Source organism: Sinocyclocheilus grahami, unplaced genomic scaffold (genome assembly GCF_001515645.1).
Source record: "Sinocyclocheilus grahami isolate Dianchi unplaced genomic scaffold, SAMN03320097.WGS_v1.1 scaffold1710.1, whole genome shotgun sequence".
In the NCBI taxonomy this organism is placed as follows: Eukaryota; Metazoa; Chordata; class Actinopteri; order Cypriniformes; family Cyprinidae; genus Sinocyclocheilus; species Sinocyclocheilus grahami.
This window is the reverse complement of record NW_015506889.1, coordinates 101,141-118,908: the sequence shown is the minus strand read 5'-3', so window position 1 is coordinate 118,908 and position 17,768 is coordinate 101,141. Positions and strand designations below refer to the sequence as shown.

The window sequence follows — 17,768 nt, the reverse complement described above, 5'->3', positions numbered from 1 at the left end:
AAAGACCACTGAAAAATAGGCGAATCAGAACATAACACTGACTGTGACGTTACAGTCGGGATCACTAATAGTTACGCCCCCAACATTTTCATATACGCGCCCATGTTCTATGCCAGCCGCCAGCTGAACCTGCACAGCCGAATCATCAGAAGTTCTGCAGGTATTGTGAAGAAACAAGCGAAGATAATAGCGAAAATGGCAGATCATGGAAATAAATGTTATGTTCCAGGCTGTGCAGGGATGGGTTGGTGTCTGTATTCAGAAAGACACAAAAAACAAATAACACGCGTTCTAATAAAATAACGCGAGCCATTAAAGCAGGGTTCCTCAAATCTTGCCCTGGAGGGCCAATGCGTTGCAGAGTTTTAGCTCCAACCCTGATCAAACTCAACTACCTGTTATATTCTAATGATCCTGAAGACATTGATTAGCATGCTCAGGTGTGTTTGATTAGGGTTAGAGCTAAACTCTGCAGGAAAGTGGATCTCGTGGGCCAGATTTGAGGATTCCTGCACTAAAGGGACATGGTTAGCTGCTTGCTAGCGGTCGCCTGTTACATTACAGTACATACACTCTTAAAAATAAAGGTGCTTCAAAAGGTTCTTCACAGCGATGTTATCCTGGAATCCTGAGGACTATGACAATATTGATGCTGTGCGAATTCCTCCCTTAAAAGTGTGGCGTCCAGACATCTACCTAATCAACAAGTGAGATCATCCTCCAACAATGCCACACTGACAAGCATTTGAAAGATGTTGTTTTAAGAAGTGCATGATCGGCACTGCTCCGCAGCAGCAGGGCACCTGCCACAGTATCATACTTGAATTAAAAACCTTTTGATCTCTTTACACTGTAAAAATTGACACTGAATTTAGGACTTGAATAAGATGTTCTCTTTCTGTTTCATAGTAATGATGGTCAGTTTGATGTTGCCCTGTATGTAAATGTGCTAGTGAGAAGCGATGGAACCGTCTCCTGGTATCCACCAGCCATCTACCGCAGCTCCTGTTCCATAGAGGTACATGTAAACTTGTTATTATGCTAACATATTAAAGCAGTGTTCTGGGATCAGTTGAAATAGACTTCTATTGTAAATGCATTGAATGCATGTATGTTATTTTATAAATTATTTGTCAGAATCACAGAAACTATTGTTGGCGTTTAACTTGTGTTTACCTTGAACCACAAATCACTTTTGGCATATTGCTGATTTAAAAGCATATTATTATTATTATTGTATAACTATTATTGTATAGTACTGTATTGTGTTCAAATCTGTGTTCTCCATCCCTATAGGTGGCGTACTTTCCATTTGACTGGCAGAACTGCACAATGGTGTTTCGTTCCTACACATATGATTCCTCAGAAGTGGACCTTCAGTACGGTCTAGATGAAGATGGCAACGAGCTCCATGAGATAGTGATTGATGAGAACGCATTTACTGGTTAGTGTACTTCTTCCTAAAAGTGACAAGATCCTGTCCGAGGTCAGGAACTGTGGTATAATGCAACAATGTTAGTGAATATTTACATGTTTTTAATGAAAATAATAATTGTACAAAATGATTGTTCAGCAAAGTAATATAGTTAATCTACCTGTAGTCTGTTTATGGTCACCAAGCAATAGCAACTTGGCACATGGCACACTCTCTTCTTCCTTCGATCTCTTTTTCTCTCATCAGTCCTCTCTCTTCCCTAAGAGAACGGTGAGTGGCAGATTTGTCATAAGCCCAGCAGAAAGAACATCCACGATGACTTGTATGAGGACATCACCTTTTATCTGATCATTGAGAGGAAGCCTCTGTTCTACATCATTAACATCATCGTGCCCTGCATCCTCACCAGTGTGCTGGCCATATTTGTCTTCTATCTGCCACCTGGTGCAGGTGACTATCTTTAATTAGAAAATCAATATGATGATTGTAAATTGTGCAGTTTGTTCAAATTTGATGTTTTTGTAGTCGGTTAAATGTTAAACGTTTGTTAAATGTTGTTGTTTTTTTAAAGACGTTTCTTATGCTCACCAATGCTGCATTTATTTGATCAAAATACAGTAAAAAAAAAAAGAAAATCTTACTGACCCCAAACCTTTGAACGGTAGTTTTTTTTATTTTTATTTTTTTATTCAAAACTACAGAATTATTTTAGCTGTATGCAAAATGTGGATGATATTATTTAACTTTGTCTTTTGTCCTGAACAATTTTAAAGGGGTCATATGATGCGATTTCAAGTTTTCCTTTCTCTTTGGAGTGTTACAAGCTGTTCGTGAATAGATAAGATCCCTGAAGTTGCAAATACTAAAGTCTCAAACCTAAAGAGATATTCTTTATAAAAGTTAAGACTCGTCCATGCCCTCCTAAAACGCCTCATTTAATCACGCCCCCACATGTCTATGTCACTGTGTGGGAAGATTATTACAGGCTATCTTGGAATCCTGAAGACTATGACAGTATTGACATTGTGCGAATTCCTCCCTTAAAAGTGTGGCGTCCAGACATCTACCTAATCAACAAGTGAGAACATCCTCCTACAATGCCACAATGACAAACATTTGAAAGATTTTGTTTTAAGAAGTGCATGATCAGCACTGCTTTGCAGCAACAGGGTACCTGCCACAGTATCATACTTAAATTGAAAAACTTTTGATCACTTTTCACTGTAAAAATAGCTGTTAGGAAATAAAACCTGCATGAGACACTGAATTTAGGACTTGACTGAGATGTTCTCTCTCTCTGTTTAATAGTAATGATGGTCAGTTTGACGTTGCCCTCTATGTGAATGTGCTAGTGAGGAGTGATGGAACTGTCTCCTGGTATCCACCAGCCATCTATATGTTCTGTAGAGTTGTGTAATGTCTGATTTGGTTGTGGTTAAAGTTTATAACCACAAAGTAAAGTTTACAATAGTTTGCCTATTTTTTGACTATTGTCTTGTCTTTTTGTCAAATCTGTTTGACTGCAAATGCTAAGTACAACTCTTGCTAGACTCAATGAATGAACACTCACTCAGACAAAAACACACATAGATGCCAAACACTATCTTATCAACCCAATATGCAACACTTAATGTGCTTGTACCATAATCTACTGGTGTTGGCAATATTGCTCGCTTTTAAACAACTCATAAATGCGGATCAGTGTGGGTGAATGATGAAAGTCTCTGTGCTGGCTGTTCCTCCTCTCAATCCAAGGGCAATTGATTTCAGCCCAGTTAAGCCCAGTCACCCCTCCAAAGTCGCCAGAATCTAAGCCCTCGTTGAGCTGAGGCATTAGAGTGTAATGCACACAAGAACAGCAGGGGAGGGCCGAAGAAGGAGGATGCACATAAATGGATAAATGGACATTTGGATAGACAGATGGATGGGTTTTCTCTAAAACCGTGCACATGAAACAGCTTTAGTGTACAGTTTGCGTGTGTGTAGCAGAGACGTGTCTTCATCTGTCCGTAATAGAAGTAATGAACTGTTTTGCGGGTGCACTGGGGTGCCTCTTCTCCTCTTCATCTGTTTGAGAATGGCTCGTGACCTGTGCCCTGTCACTCTCACTCCTGTAATTTGGTGCCGCAGAGTGTGCCACACTTTAGCCAGTCTAACAGGTGGTTTTAAGATGGCTGCATGCCGCTAGAGCTTTATTAAAGTGCTAAGCTTACAAGTCCTTCAAGACATGGCGCCGGTCTTGAGGGCTATAGGATAAGAGATTTCATGGAAAGTTAATTTTGTTGTATGTGATCCATTTTTATTAGCAGGTGGTACTTGCTATCCAAACTTTGGAACAACCCAAAGGCCTAAATAACCTACATTTCTTGCTAAATCTAATTATGTTTTTACAGTAGAGCTTTATGGGTGGTCCCAAGCGCATTTGATGTCTGTTTGGTTGGTGTGAAAAATGTATAATGAACTCAGGTCTTGCTTGAAAACAGGTGTCTGGATACCCGATACACAACTGGTACAAAAGCAATACAGCCTCATTTTAGGAAATTAACTGCTATTAAAAATACCTAATTTGAGTTTGTATTGTGGTATTTTGCAAGCAGAGTGGCATATGTATTTCTTTTAATTTTGTACATTTTAACATCCCCTTTTCTCCTCCTGAATCCTTAGCATCGTTGTTTTAGTTTTATTTATATACTAAAATATCATATTTGTTAGTATTTTGAATTCACTTCTATTTTTATATTTTTGCTTTTTATTTAAATTTTAAAGGCAATTTTACATTATTTTGGTCATTTTTGTTGTTTTGTTTGTTTGTTTGTTTGTTTGTACTTAAACTTATTTCAGTTAGTTACTGAGGCGACATATCCAATTTTCAGTTATTTTTAGTTTTAAGTTTTTCATCTAATATTTCTATTTTATTTTATTTCAGTTTTATTTCAATTAATGGCAACTATTTTTCACAGTTTTCATTTTAGTTAGCAAGCAAAAGTGCCACACAGCTGCCACTGGCAATCAAGGTGGTACTTGCATCGATGATGCAAATATAGAGCAGTCCAGAGCAAGACACAGCGAAGAGAGACCTGTAACAATGATCAACTAGTTGTTCAACCACCAAGTAGTTGATGTAGATGGTGGAGGTTTAAATAGCATGCTGCTAACATTAAAATAACATTTTTGAAGTTGCATTCTGTTCCATTCCTAGCCATTTTAGAAGGTAAGAACACACTCCGCAGAAAATGTGTCTCATCAAGTGAATTTTAAACCAGCCTAAGTGCTGAAAACAGCCTAAAATGCTTGGTTGTTGTCAGCGTGTTACTCTGATGTTTGTTTAACTGGCTGAAAAGACAGGTAGAAGAGTATGGAACGCAACATGATATGATAGAGCTTGAATCTGTGTTGTGTTTATGTGCATTGTTTGTTTATGTTGTGCAAAGGTCTGTATGCATGAGTAGGTCTATGCAGATAATCGTGTGAGGATGGGTCTTTGTATATTAGTGTGCGTTCATCATATGCATAATGTGCGTTCATCATATGCATAGAAAAGTGAGTGCATATTTCACACATACAGTAGGTGGGAAACAAACATTTGTATGAGTTGTTATAGTTCCTATTTATACCGGTATGCATCTCATTGACCGTGCATATCATGTGCCGGATGTGTGCTGCTCTCTGTCTAATCCCTGTTGGAAAAAAACTCACCCTTGAAAGAATAGGAATGTGAGAGAGGAGAGGTCAGTCCCAGACACAGCACTGCTCTAATTCATTCTACACTGTATGACAGACTCTTTCCCACTATAGCACAGAGCAACACAATACTGACCTCTACAATGAACTTGTGCTAATGTACGACACGACATGCAAAACTACATTACTGCACAATGCTTTGTTATTAGTGATACTTACTAATTGCTATTGCTCATACTTGGTTATTTATTTCCATAGGATGTTACATTTGATGCATGCAGAACTCATCCTGCATGCTTTATACTATTAAATGATGTGGCTTGTTGCAGAGACGTTTACTGTTACTTTGAGTAGCCAAGTAGCTGAGCTGAATTCAGATGATTTTCTCCTAGAATTATGATGCCAGGTTTTTCATGAATAACTCAGATAAGTGTAAGACAAATAAGTGCATATTGTCTAAATGTTGCTTTGATGTTTCAAAGTGTGCCGCTGTCACTTGCAGACTGGTCAGGTCATGGGACAGGTCATATTTTCAGGATAAAAGAGGAAGACAAGGACATGCAGCACATTTAACCAATATGCAGTACCAATTGATTTTTTTTCCTCAGTATCGAGTAAATTGAAATCTGAGTGCTTAAAAATGTGAGCAATATAATTCCATATTCTTATAGCCTATGCCTATCAAAGGGCCAAATTGCTGCTCATATTTATAAGCAATTTTTAAAAGAATGTTCTCACCCCTCAGGCTATTGATGAGTTTGTTTCTTCATCGGAACAGATAACATTACATCACTTGCTCACCAGTGAATCCTCTGCAGTAAATGAGTGCCATCAGAATGAGAGTCCAAACAGCTGATAAAACATCACAATAATCCATAAGTAATCGTCTTGTGAAGCAAAATGCTGCTAAATTATGAGTCCTCTATCCATAATCAGCTGTTTGAACTCTCATTTTGGCGGCACCAATTCACTGCAGAGGATCCATTGGTGAGCAGGAGATGGTCTGAGGGTGAGTACATTTTCAGCACTTTTTCATTTTGGGTGAACTATTCATTTCATGATAATTGTTAGAATTTTATAATGTTAATAATCCACTTACAGTAAGTGGATATGGAAACACTGCAGCATGACAATTTGTGTTTTTTATGAACCTTTGTTCAGGGTTAATCATTCTTTCATTTGTATGTATGTGTGCTTTTCAGTCATAATGAGAGCACTGTGAAGTTGCAGAGGTTTTCAAACAGTGACAACTATTATCTGATTCTGCCTCCGAATCTCAAATCTGCAATCGCCGCCATCACGTACATGGCTGAACAATTGAAGAAACAGGATGTGGACGATACCGTAAGTCTATGAACAATCACACAGACCATGCAGACACATGCACACAAACCACACACATTTTCATTCACTCGTTGTTTTAGTTTTATTTATATACTAAAATATCATATTTGTTAGTATTTTGAATTCACTTCTATTTTTATATTTTTGCTTTTTATTTAAATTTTAAAGGCAATTTTATCACAGTTTTCATTTTAGTTAGCAAGCAAAAGTGCCACACAGCTGCCACTGGCAATCAAGGTGGTACTTGCATCGATGATGCAAATATAGAGCAGTCCAGAGCAAGACACAGCGAAGAGAGACCTGTAACAATGATCAACTAGTTGTTCAACCACCAAGTAGTTGATGTAGATGGTGGAGGTTTAAATAGCATGCTGCTAACATTAAAATAACATTTTTGAAGTTGCATTCTGTTCCATTCCTAGCCATTTTAGAAGGTAAGAACACACTCCGCAGAAAATGTGTCTCATCAAGTGAATTTTAAACCAGCCTAAGTGCTGAAAACAGCCTAAAATGCTTGGTTGTTGTCAGCGTGTTACTCTGATGTTTATTTAACTGGCTGAAAAGTCAGGTAGAAGAGTATGGAACGCAACATGATATGATAGAGCTTGAATCTGTGTTGTGTTTATGTGCATTGTTTGTTTATGTTGTGCAAAGGTCTGTATGCATGAGTAGGTCTATGCAGATAATCATGTGAGGATGGGTCTTTGTATATTAGGTGTGTGCGTTCATCATATGCATAGAAAAGTGAGTGCATATTTCACACATACAGTAGGTGGGAAACAAACATTTGTATGAGTTGTTATAGTTCCTATTTATACCGGTATGCATCTCATTGACCGTGCATATCATGTGCCGGACGTGTGCTGCTCTCTGTCTAATCCCTGTTGGAAAAAAACTCACCCTTGAAAGAATAGGAATGTGAGAGAGGAGAGGTCAGTCCCAGACACAGCACTGCTCTAATTCATTCTACACTGTATGACAGACTCTTTCCCACTATAGCACAGAGCAACACAATACTGACCTCTACAATGAACTTGTGCTAATGTACGACACGACATGCAAAACTACATTACTGCACAATGCTTTGTTATTAGTGATACTTACTAATTGCTATTGCTCATACTTGGTTATTTATTTCCATAGGATGTTACATTTGATGCATGCAGAACTCATCCTGCATGCTTTATACTATTAAATGATGTGGCTTGTTGCAGAGACGTTTACTGTTACTTTGAGTAGCCAAGTAGCTGAGCTGAATTCAGATGATTTTCTGCTAGAATTATGATGCCAGGTTTTTCATGAATAACTCATTCCTGTTCTAAACATGTAAAAAAAAGCAACAGGTGCAATAAATAATTTTAAATAAGTGCATATTGTCTAAATGTTGCTTTGATGTTTCAAAGTGTGCCGCTGTCACTTGCAGACTGGTCAGGTCATGGGACAGGTCATATTTTTCAGGATAAAAGAGGAAGACAAGGACATGCAGCACATTTAACCAATATGCAGTACCAATTGATTTTTTTTTCTCAGTATTTTAGTTAAAAGTTATTATCAGTTGAAAAAAGACGAATTCCTTCAAATTCCTAGATTACATCAGTTTGGCCTGTGTGCCTACATTTCTGTGAAGGCACATAGTTGCATAAGAAGTGAAAGAAAGAGGTAAGAAATAATGAAATAAGAAAAGCTCATTAGCAGAGTCACCGCTTTTGAGTGGAAACCAGAGGCCTGTCTGTTTTATTGCTAACGGTTCAGTGGGCTTCTAAGGAGGCTTACACCAGTTTAATCACTGTTTTTTTCACTGTCTATAAACTTTTTTTTAAAAAGCCTTGGAGCCAGCCAAAAGAAAAGCCATGAAGGGAGTTTCTGTTCTTCATGGGGCTGATTTAGCACTGTCTGTTCCCCCTTTACGGAGTTTTGTCTGTTTACTGGAACTAGGTGGGGACAGAAGCTTTGAGAAAATTTTAAAGTTTCTTTTGTTTGTCAAGACTACTTGGCCCAGTGCTCAGAAGCCAGCCAATAGGGTGACAGATAAATCACGTTACCAGTACAGTAAGTGGATATGGAAACACTGCAGCATGACAATTTGTGTTTTTTATGAACCTTTGTTCAGGGTTAATCATTCTTTCATTTGTGTGTATGTGTGCTTTTCAGTCATAATGAGAGCACTGTGAAGTTGCAGAGGTTTTCAAACAGTGACAACTATTGTCTGATTCTGCCTCCGAATCTCAAATCTGCAATCGCCGCCATCACGTACATGGCTGAGCAATTGAAGAAACAGGATGTGGACGATACCGTAAGTCTATGAACAATCACACAGACCATGCAGACACGTGCACACAAACCACACACATTTTCATTCAATAAGAAGTGAAAGAAAGAGGTAAGAAATAATGAAATAAGAAAAGCTCATTAGCAGAGTCACCGCTTTTGAGTGGAAACCAGAGGCCTGTCTGTTTTATTGCTAACGGTTCAGTGGGCTTCTAAGGAGGCTTACACCAGTTTAATCACTGTTTTTTTCACTGTCTATAAACTTTTTTTTAAAAAGCCTTGGAGCCAGCCAAAAGAAAAGCCATGAAGGGAGTTTCTGTTCTTCATGGGGCTGATTTAGCACTGTCTGTTCCCCCTTTACGGAGTTTTGTCTGTTTACTGGAACTAGGTGGGGACAGAAGCTTAGAGAAAATTTTAAAGTTTCTTTTGTTTGTCAAGACTACTTGGCCCAGTGCTCAGGAGCCAGCCAATAGGGTGACAGATAAATCACGTTACCAGGGTTGACTGGGGTAGTGTGTGCTAATGTCAAGATGTTACTGAAGCAAAGACATTCCTTCTACTGTTGTTCGCCCTCCACACATTCTCTTCTCTAAGAATTCTGAGAACAAGATTGTGACTTTTCGGTTAACTCTTTGTTTAAATCCTATTTGTTAAAAAACCCTTTAAATGAAACTATCAGCCAAAAACATCAGGGTGTCAGACATAGACACTTGCTGGAGTGAAAAACATTTTCCTTTGAATAGCATTATTGCTTCCGCCCTATTTTTCTCAGGTTATAGATATTTCCTTTTTACCTTTGTGAGATCATTGTAACATTGGCGCCAACTCTGCAGCAGACAATAGTTGATAGTGTTCCAGATTGTTTTCCCCCTTTCACTGGAAGTGCAGAGGTCACCTGATGGAATGGTTAGACATGGCAAATATGTCCTCATGAAATGGATAAGATGAAATTTGAGGTCCTGAGACTGGATAGGCAATAGCAGTGGACTGAATTGAATGTGAAAATATAAGCATATTTATAAGCATACATAAGGAAACAAACAAAAATGGAAGTTTTTTTTAAATCTGTCAATGTAAATTAAAGCATGCAAAATAATAATAATAATAGGCTTAATTAATTGCTATAATTAGGCTAAGAACAACAACAATAGTGTTTGTTTTATGCAACCCCATTTCTGCCAACTGAAATCATAATTAACTTTTTTGTCATAATTTCGACTTTCTTTTTACTAATTGACACGTAGTCTCATAATTTAGACTTTCATGTCATAGCCTACTTATGATTTACGATGATTGTTTTTTGGTGAAAGCGGGTTTCCTTCTTAAAAACACTTGTCTGGAAGAATTATTTATAAGCATACATAAGGAAACAAACAAAAATGGAAGTTTTTTTTAAATCTGTCAATGTAAATTAAAGCATGCAAAATAATAATAATAATAGGCTTAATTAATTGCTATAATTAGGCTAAGAACAACAACAATAGTGTTTGTTTTATGCAACCCCATTTCTGCCAACTGAAATCATAATTAACTTTTTTGTCATAATTTCGACTTTCTTTTTACTAATTGACACGTAGTCTCATAATTTAGACTTTCATGTCATAGCCTACTTATGATTTACGATGATTGTTTTTTGGTGAAAGCGGGTTTCCTTCTTTAAAACACTTGTCTGGAAGAATGTTACAGAGAAAATGTAAACTTGTTAAACAAGTTTGCTACCCGATGTTTTGTGTAGGATAACCAAAGTTTAAAACTTAAGTGAAGATGATGTGAGCGATTCTATGTTGTGTGACGTCACGACACCGGGCACGGCACAACGGGCGTCGCGCGCCAGCCAGCCGTTACCCTCTCATTCCCCCAAGACTACACTTCGGCATCTGTATTTTACGCAGCACTTCGACTGGCAAACACCGCCAGCTGACTGACAGACTGCTGTTTTTCCTCGGTGAGTTGGTCACTTTCTCAACTTCATCGACAGTTTTTTTCGGAGCGGTTCTTCAGAGAGTGACAGGTGCGGTGAGCGGAGTCAGACGAAGTTTAGTGCCAGCTGTTGCTCAGGTGGCCATTAAGTGTCAAAAATATGGCCAACTCGGGCGTTCAGTTGCTTGGATTTGGTCTCTCTCTGACTGGCATCGTTGGACTGATCGTGGGCACCATCCTCCCGCAGTGGAAGATGTCCGCGTACGTAGGGGACAGTATTATCACGGCAGTGGCCACTTACCAGGGACTGTGGATGTCCTGCGCGTTTCAGAGCACCGGACAGCTTCAGTGCAAAATCTACGACTCCATTCTACAATTAGACAGTGAGTGTCTTATCTATCTATCTATATATCAGAATGTCTGTTTGGTCTTTCTTTTAAAAAGAAAAGAAAAATAGAGAAATTGATAGAAAAGCTGTATGTAATATTTTTTTCCCACTCCAGTGAGCATGTTTTTTCTCTTACAGTATTTATTTTAATGACCTGTGATTATAGAATGTAGAAAATCCCAATGGTTGATTTAAAAACACACTACTAAATCACAAATTTGATCCATTGTGTACATAAATTGATCAAGTGCCTGCCCTGTAATATACTGTATATCTGTACTGTAGGTGTTTATTGGAATTCTCTGGCATTGGAAGCCGTAGTTTCCAACTCTTCACACACACTCTCAAATAAACACTGGTGCTATTCCCAGCCAGTGCTTGATTAATGGATGCTGGCCTCGCCAGTGGGACTTTGAATCTACTGTATAACTGTAATGTAATCAGGCAGGACAGGTAACCATGGTGACATCAGCCCCTGCTTCTCCAGGAAGAACGTAATCCATTGTTTCTATAGTTGCCAAAGTATTTTTATTAACACACCCAACTACCAGTAATGAATTATGAGTTTATTCATTGAATTGAGTGCTTCAGTTTAGGGCTGTAAAGGAAACCACAACCTCACATCCCTCTTCAGAGTTTGCAGAAACACAGATTAACAGGCTGTTAAAAAATGTGATTTTGCTCTTGTGGTTCACTCCTTGAATTGATGTATTTACTGAGGGGGCTCTGTGCCGAACCTCAGAGGTTATTTTTGAGAAAACTACAGGACACTTCCAGTGTTGGGGAGTAGCTAGCTACGAGTATCAACGCTACTAATGTAACTAAAATTTTCAGTATATCTTGACAGTAGCTCAGCTACTTTTAAAACAAAGTAGCTTTTCTAGTAGCTAACTACTTTTTCCAGCAAATAGCGGGGTAGCGCGACAATAGCTTGATTCTCTTTTGTGAACCTGCTACAGACTGAGCAGCGCTGCGTCGTCTTACAAGATCTCATACTAAACCAGTGCATTACCACCATCTATTGGTGCTGTATATCACGCGGAATCAGTAGTAAATGATGCTCATCTCTGCAAGCGCTGTGAGTTTGAGTCGTTGAAAAAAACAACACGCGCCAAACTTAATGAAAAGTGTTAATAAACCCGATATCCAACAAAAGAGAACATTTAATAACATAATTTTACTCCACAACATCAGTCAAGAGTTTGAAATAACTTTATTTTCGGATCTGATGTGGCTTCTTATCACAGATTGAGGCAGAAAATATATTCTATACTGTAATAAAGACTATGTCGATTAGCAAATGGATTATAAATTTACTTCATTATTATGAAAATACCCGAGATGGCTTGAAGAACACAGATAAACCATATATTGTCGCTGTCGTGGGTTTGTTGTCTTTGTTTAATCAGTTCAAGCGTTTCTATATTCTTTTTATTCAGCGATAGCTGGATACCTTTGTCCATTTTAGGGGGTTAAGACTAGAAGGGATACAGCAAAAACTACTGGGCATGCGCACATCAATATAGCATAATTTTTCTCACACTGTACAACAATAATTACTATTTTTGCATTATTGTAAGGGGTAGGTTTAGGGTTGGGGTATGTGTTAACTTTAATAAAACAAAATCTAATAGGTAGAAAATTCAATTTATTGTTAGCTTCCGGTTTTTGCTGTATCCCTTCTAGCCACAACCATATTAGGGATTTCCTAGAGCATCATGAGTTCTATTACTTCTGTGATGAATATGTGGAGTTTCCGCGCAAGGGTGCCCTCTGGCTGCCAGTATAAATGAAACAGACATTACATGTTTTCAGCGCTTAGTATTGCACACTCAGTCCTATTTTGGTTATAAATAGGAAAAATAACACCTCTCTAAAGAAATTTGAAGTAAACATATGATAATACATGTTTTTCTCCAGTGCAAAAGTGTACAGGGGTTGTTTTTCCCCACACAGTAGCTGCATAAAAGGCTCAAATACATGGACTTCGTTTTTAATTTTACATACTTCCTGATAAAAATTAAGAATTACTGTCAAAGATTTTTATCATAACAGTATCATATGATGTACAGTTATAGGCTGCCTGTAACTATAACCCTGCAGTTTTTTTTAAACAATAGTTTTCTGTAAAATAAAATGAGTATTGTTATCATGAATTTTTATCTAATTATATAGGGGGGTTTTTTATTTGTTTTTAAAAAATAGAAGTTTAAAGTGACTATTTTAACCAGAAAAATCGCAATTAGATTATTTTCCCCAAATCGTGCAGCTTGAACCACACCTGTTAGTGCTTTCCCTGTCAGAGCCGCAGGTGAGTGGTTGTTCAGAATTCAATATAATTTCTTGCCATATTTTTGAGAAAATGCTTCTGTGTGCTTAATTTAAACAATTTAAATAAAAAAAATTTTTTATTGCAATGCTAAATTTGTTGGAATTTTGCCCTTTGACTTTTGACAGTCTGAGATATTTAAATATTGTGTGTAATAAAACAATAGTCTTTGACATCATAATTGTATTGCATTGTTGTTTTAAATATCAAATATTTTACTTAAAACGGTCATATGATGCTATTTTAAAGATCATTATTTGGTGTATTTGGTGTAACAGAATATGTTGACATGCTTTAATGTTCAAAAAACACATTATTTTTCAAATACTGTACATTATTGTAGGTCCTCTATGCCCCGCCTCTCTCAAACGCGTCGTTTTCAACAAAGCCCCCTCCTTTGACAAGCGCAGCCTGCTCTGATTGGCCAGCTGACCCAGTGCATTGCGATTGGTCACTCTACTGTGATGTGACCCTGTTCCCCTCACACACACACACACGGCGCGTTACTCTGCGCTGCGCAAATACTTAAACTAATAACAAAACATACTTACAGTCGCTGATTCAGAAGCGCCAGATTGTCATAGCAAAGTCGGAATTTACCCTTTTTTTTTTTTTTAGAAATAGCCTTTGTGCACAGCCAGCCTTGTACTTTTCTAGGTTCAAAAAACTGTCATCCATAAAATTCGTTGCACAAAATCGAACATCTGGGTTGTGCTGTTCTGTTGTAAATAAATCTTAACCAATGATTCCTAATTGCATCTACTTCCGGAAGGCCAAATAAAGCGCTTTTGCTTTCACACTGAAACACACAGCGTCTCCCTGACATGGCTGCATCAACACTACTGCTATTCCTGAAACCACGCCTTCTTTCTTTGCTTGCACATTTGGGCGGCATTATGCTAATATTTCCACATAGTGACGTAGACATGTGAGGGCGTGTTAGAATGAGCCGTTTTAGGTAGGCGTGGTTGACTCTTAACTTTTATAAAGAATATCTCTTTGGATTTGGGACTTTAGTCTTTGCAACTTTACAGATCTTCTTTATGCACCAAGAGCTTGTAAATCGCATCATATGACCCCTTTAAAACATTCGTCATTAACACTTACTCAGTTATTTAATATACGTCGTTGTGAAAAAAATTTCAATGTAGCTAGCTACTTTTTGGTAGAAACTTGTAGTGTAGCTAGCTACTTTTCCAGAAGGGTAGCTTGACTGTAGCTTAACTACTTTAACTTGCTACAGTTTAAGAGTAGCTTCTTCCCCAACACTGGACACTTCCAGCTGAAACCAGCTGGAACTGCACCTGACAGCAGGTTGAATTAGGATGGGGGGAGGACCAAAAGACAAGAGAGAAAACAGGAGGATGAAGGGTGACCTGCTGAATTCCACTGCTGCCTGTTTTCTGTGCCTGGCAGGAGATTCCTCATTGTGTTTTAATGAATAAAGGAGTGGAATAATTCTTCCGCTTCACTACAGCTTGGACCCCTGCCCCTTGCACGTTCCCTTTTTTAACCTCCTCTCTTGGTGGGGTTTGTGTGCACATGTACAGGATTGCACTGGCACAGACTGGTTCTTGTCAATGGCTTCTTGCTCTCTCTTTTAGCTCTATTGCCTAACTGTTTTTATATATACTTTTTTTAGCTGCATTATTTTTTAACAGTGCACAATTAGTTAGTGGATGTGCCAAGGCAAGCGTCACTATTACTAGTGCTCAGATTTTTGTGAAAATTACACACTGAACACTTCAGCAACTGCAGAGCAAGAATTTTTGTTATGATTTAATGTAAATTAATACAAATGACACATTTAAGAAAAGTAAATAATACTTTTAGTTATATATTATATTAAATGATTCTGGTGGTTTGGCCTTTTGCGGGACTGATGGTTAGATTTCAATATCCAGTTTTGGATATAGAAACTCAATATTTTGAAGTAAAAACTTTTTGTTATAATTTAATTTAAATGATAAATATAGTGCTGTCAAACGATTAATTGCGATTAATCGCATCCAAAATAAAAGTTTTTGTTTACATAATATGTGTGCGTACTGTGTATATTTATTATGTATATATAAATACACACACATGCATGCATATATTTTGAAAATATTTACATGCATATATGTATATTCATATAATTTATATTATTTATAAATATATTTATATATATATATATATATATATATATATACATAATAAATATACACAGTACACACACATATTATGTAAACAAAAACTTTTATTTTGAATGTGATTAATCGTTTGACAGCACTATAAATAAATAATTCAATATTGTATAATATTCAATTATTTTCTTTATTACTTATAATATGGTTGTTACGAACTCAACATCCAGTTTTTGAGAAGAAAATTATTATTTTAGAAATTATTATTATTTACAATATGGTTGTTGTACAATTTGTACAATTTCATTTATCATTTAATATTATATATGATTTTAAACTTATTTAAGAGCTATTTCCTGGTGGTTTGGCCATTTGTATGACTGACAGTTGTTAAGATCTCAACATCTAGTTTTAGTGTAGAAACTCTCAATAAAAGCACAATCTGCATCTGTTTAATGCACTGTCTTTCTCTGTCCTTCTCTATCTGTCTGCTGCAGGTGATCTTCAAGCTACCCGTGCTTTGATGATTGTGGGTATCATTGTGTCCATTGCCGGTCTTGGTGTGGCCTGCATGGGCATGAAGTGCACCACTTGTGGAGCTGATGACAAAGTTCGCAAGGCTCGCACGGCCATGACAGGGGGCATCATACTGCTAGTGGGAGGTGAGTGTATGTGTGAGCGAGATGCTGAGACAGACTGTTCATGCAAGTTTACAGTGAACCATGTTTGAACCGCTCTTATATAACATCAGTCTTTGCTCAGTCTGTGGGTCAATGAACATCATTTAAAAAACAGGGTAGCTAATGCTAATACTTTGAAGATATTGGCAAACAAAGAAAGATCTTCTGTATTATTATAATCTTTTTCTTTTAAACAGTTTCTGTATTTTGTTCCTACAGCCCTCTGTGCAGTTGTTGCCTGCTCATGGTTTGCCCACAACGTGATCCGAGCTTTCTACAACCCTTTCACTCCAGTCAACACCAAGTGAGCACAAGGAATTTTACTTTGCACAATTTCTGGAGCAGAGTGTCCAAACTCTGTTCCTGGAGGTCCCCCAAAAAGACACGTTTTGGATGTCTTCCTTAACTGACACACCCCTAGTAGAAGTTCTTGGAGCACTTCTACTAGTGTTGATGAGTTAAATTGGGTGGGTTCGATTATTGAAACATTAAAAAAAGTGCAGTGTTGGAAGCATCCAGGAACAGGGTTAAGAAACATTCTAGAACTTTGGCCAAAAGCAATTATATAGTAAAAACAAAATAATAATAATAATAATAATGTATAATTTTCACAACTTTTCCCATATGACCTTTTCTTTTTTTCTTTAGGTTTGAGTTTGGAGCAGCCATTTTCATTGCTTGGGGCGGGTCATTTCTTGATGTTCTCGGTGGAGCCATGTTGGCTGCCTCTTGCCCTCGAAGTAAACAAGTGTCAAAATATCCTAAAAGTAACTCTGCACGGTCTGCCAGCAGCAGCAACAACAAAGAGTATGTGTGACCAAGAGTGCCCCCCACTGGACAGATACTGCACCAACTTCAGAAGGTGAAAAATTTCTTCAACAAAATAATGAACTGAATAATGAAAGTTGGACAGCTGTCACTGAGAAAGACAACAGTTTACAAACTGTCTAATGTCCCATTATAAAAAGGGCAATCAGTTGTCCAAAAATTCAAATAGATAATGTATTTACAACTCTCTGGGAGTTTTGGAAATGGAGGACTGTAGGTATCTAGTGCCAGCACAAACACTCACAGATTGCTTTGAGCCCTCAGTGTTTCAATGAAGAAAACAACTAGGTTGGTTTTTCTGTTTCAAAGAAAAGAAACTTGGGTAGTGGGTCATATATGTTGGTGTTTTCAAAGTGCCCACTATGGAGCACTATAACCAACACAATAAGCAGGTGTTGCTCAAAATGGAGGCAGATTTTTTATTTTTAAGATTTTAAGACAATTTGTTTTTGAGTATTTATCCCACAGAAATGCTAACCTTTTTAATACTCATTTGAGCAACTGTTATGTAATTTCATGTAATTGCAGATGGTCAAAAAAGATCCTGAACATCATGGGGGGGTTTTTTCATTTGCATCAGTTGTCCAAAAATTCAAATAGATAATGTATTTACAACTCTCTGGGAGTTTTGGAAATGGAGGACTGTAGGAATCTAGTGCCAGCACAAACACTCACAGATTGCTTTGAGCCCTCAGTGTTTCAATGAAGAAAACAACTAGGTTGGTTTTTCTGTTTCAAAGAAAAGAAACTTGGGTAGTGGGTCATATAT

The 17,768-nt window shown here is 37.5% G+C and overlaps 1 protein-coding gene across 1 annotated transcript; it reads left to right on the top strand.

Moving 5' to 3' along the window:
- Window positions 1–10,592: 10,592 nt before the first annotated feature.
- LOC107572167 (claudin-7-A) lies at window positions 10,593–17,561 on the top strand. Its single transcript, XM_016258578.1, has 4 exons — window positions 10,593–11,031; window positions 15,989–16,153; window positions 16,391–16,475; window positions 16,820–17,561. Exons 1-4 carry the CDS (start codon window positions 10,809–10,811, stop codon window positions 16,986–16,988), a joined length of 642 nt encoding a protein of 213 aa, XP_016114064.1. The 5' UTR covers window positions 10,593–10,808; the 3' UTR covers window positions 16,989–17,561.
- Window positions 17,562–17,768: the final 207 nt, after the last annotated feature.

Excerpts from the sequence above, each read along its gene's own strand:
- LOC107572167 (XM_016258578.1), top strand. The coding sequence starts at position 10,809 with ATGGCCAACTCGGGCGTTCAGTTGCTTGGATTTGGTCTCTCTCTGACT. Across the intron at positions 11,032-15,988 it reads CTCCATTCTACAATTAGACA|GTGATCTTCAAGCTACCCGT; the intron begins GTGAGTGTCTTA and ends TGTCTGCTGCAG. Across the intron at positions 16,154-16,390 it reads CATCATACTGCTAGTGGGAG|CCCTCTGTGCAGTTGTTGCC; the intron begins GTGAGTGTATGT and ends TTGTTCCTACAG.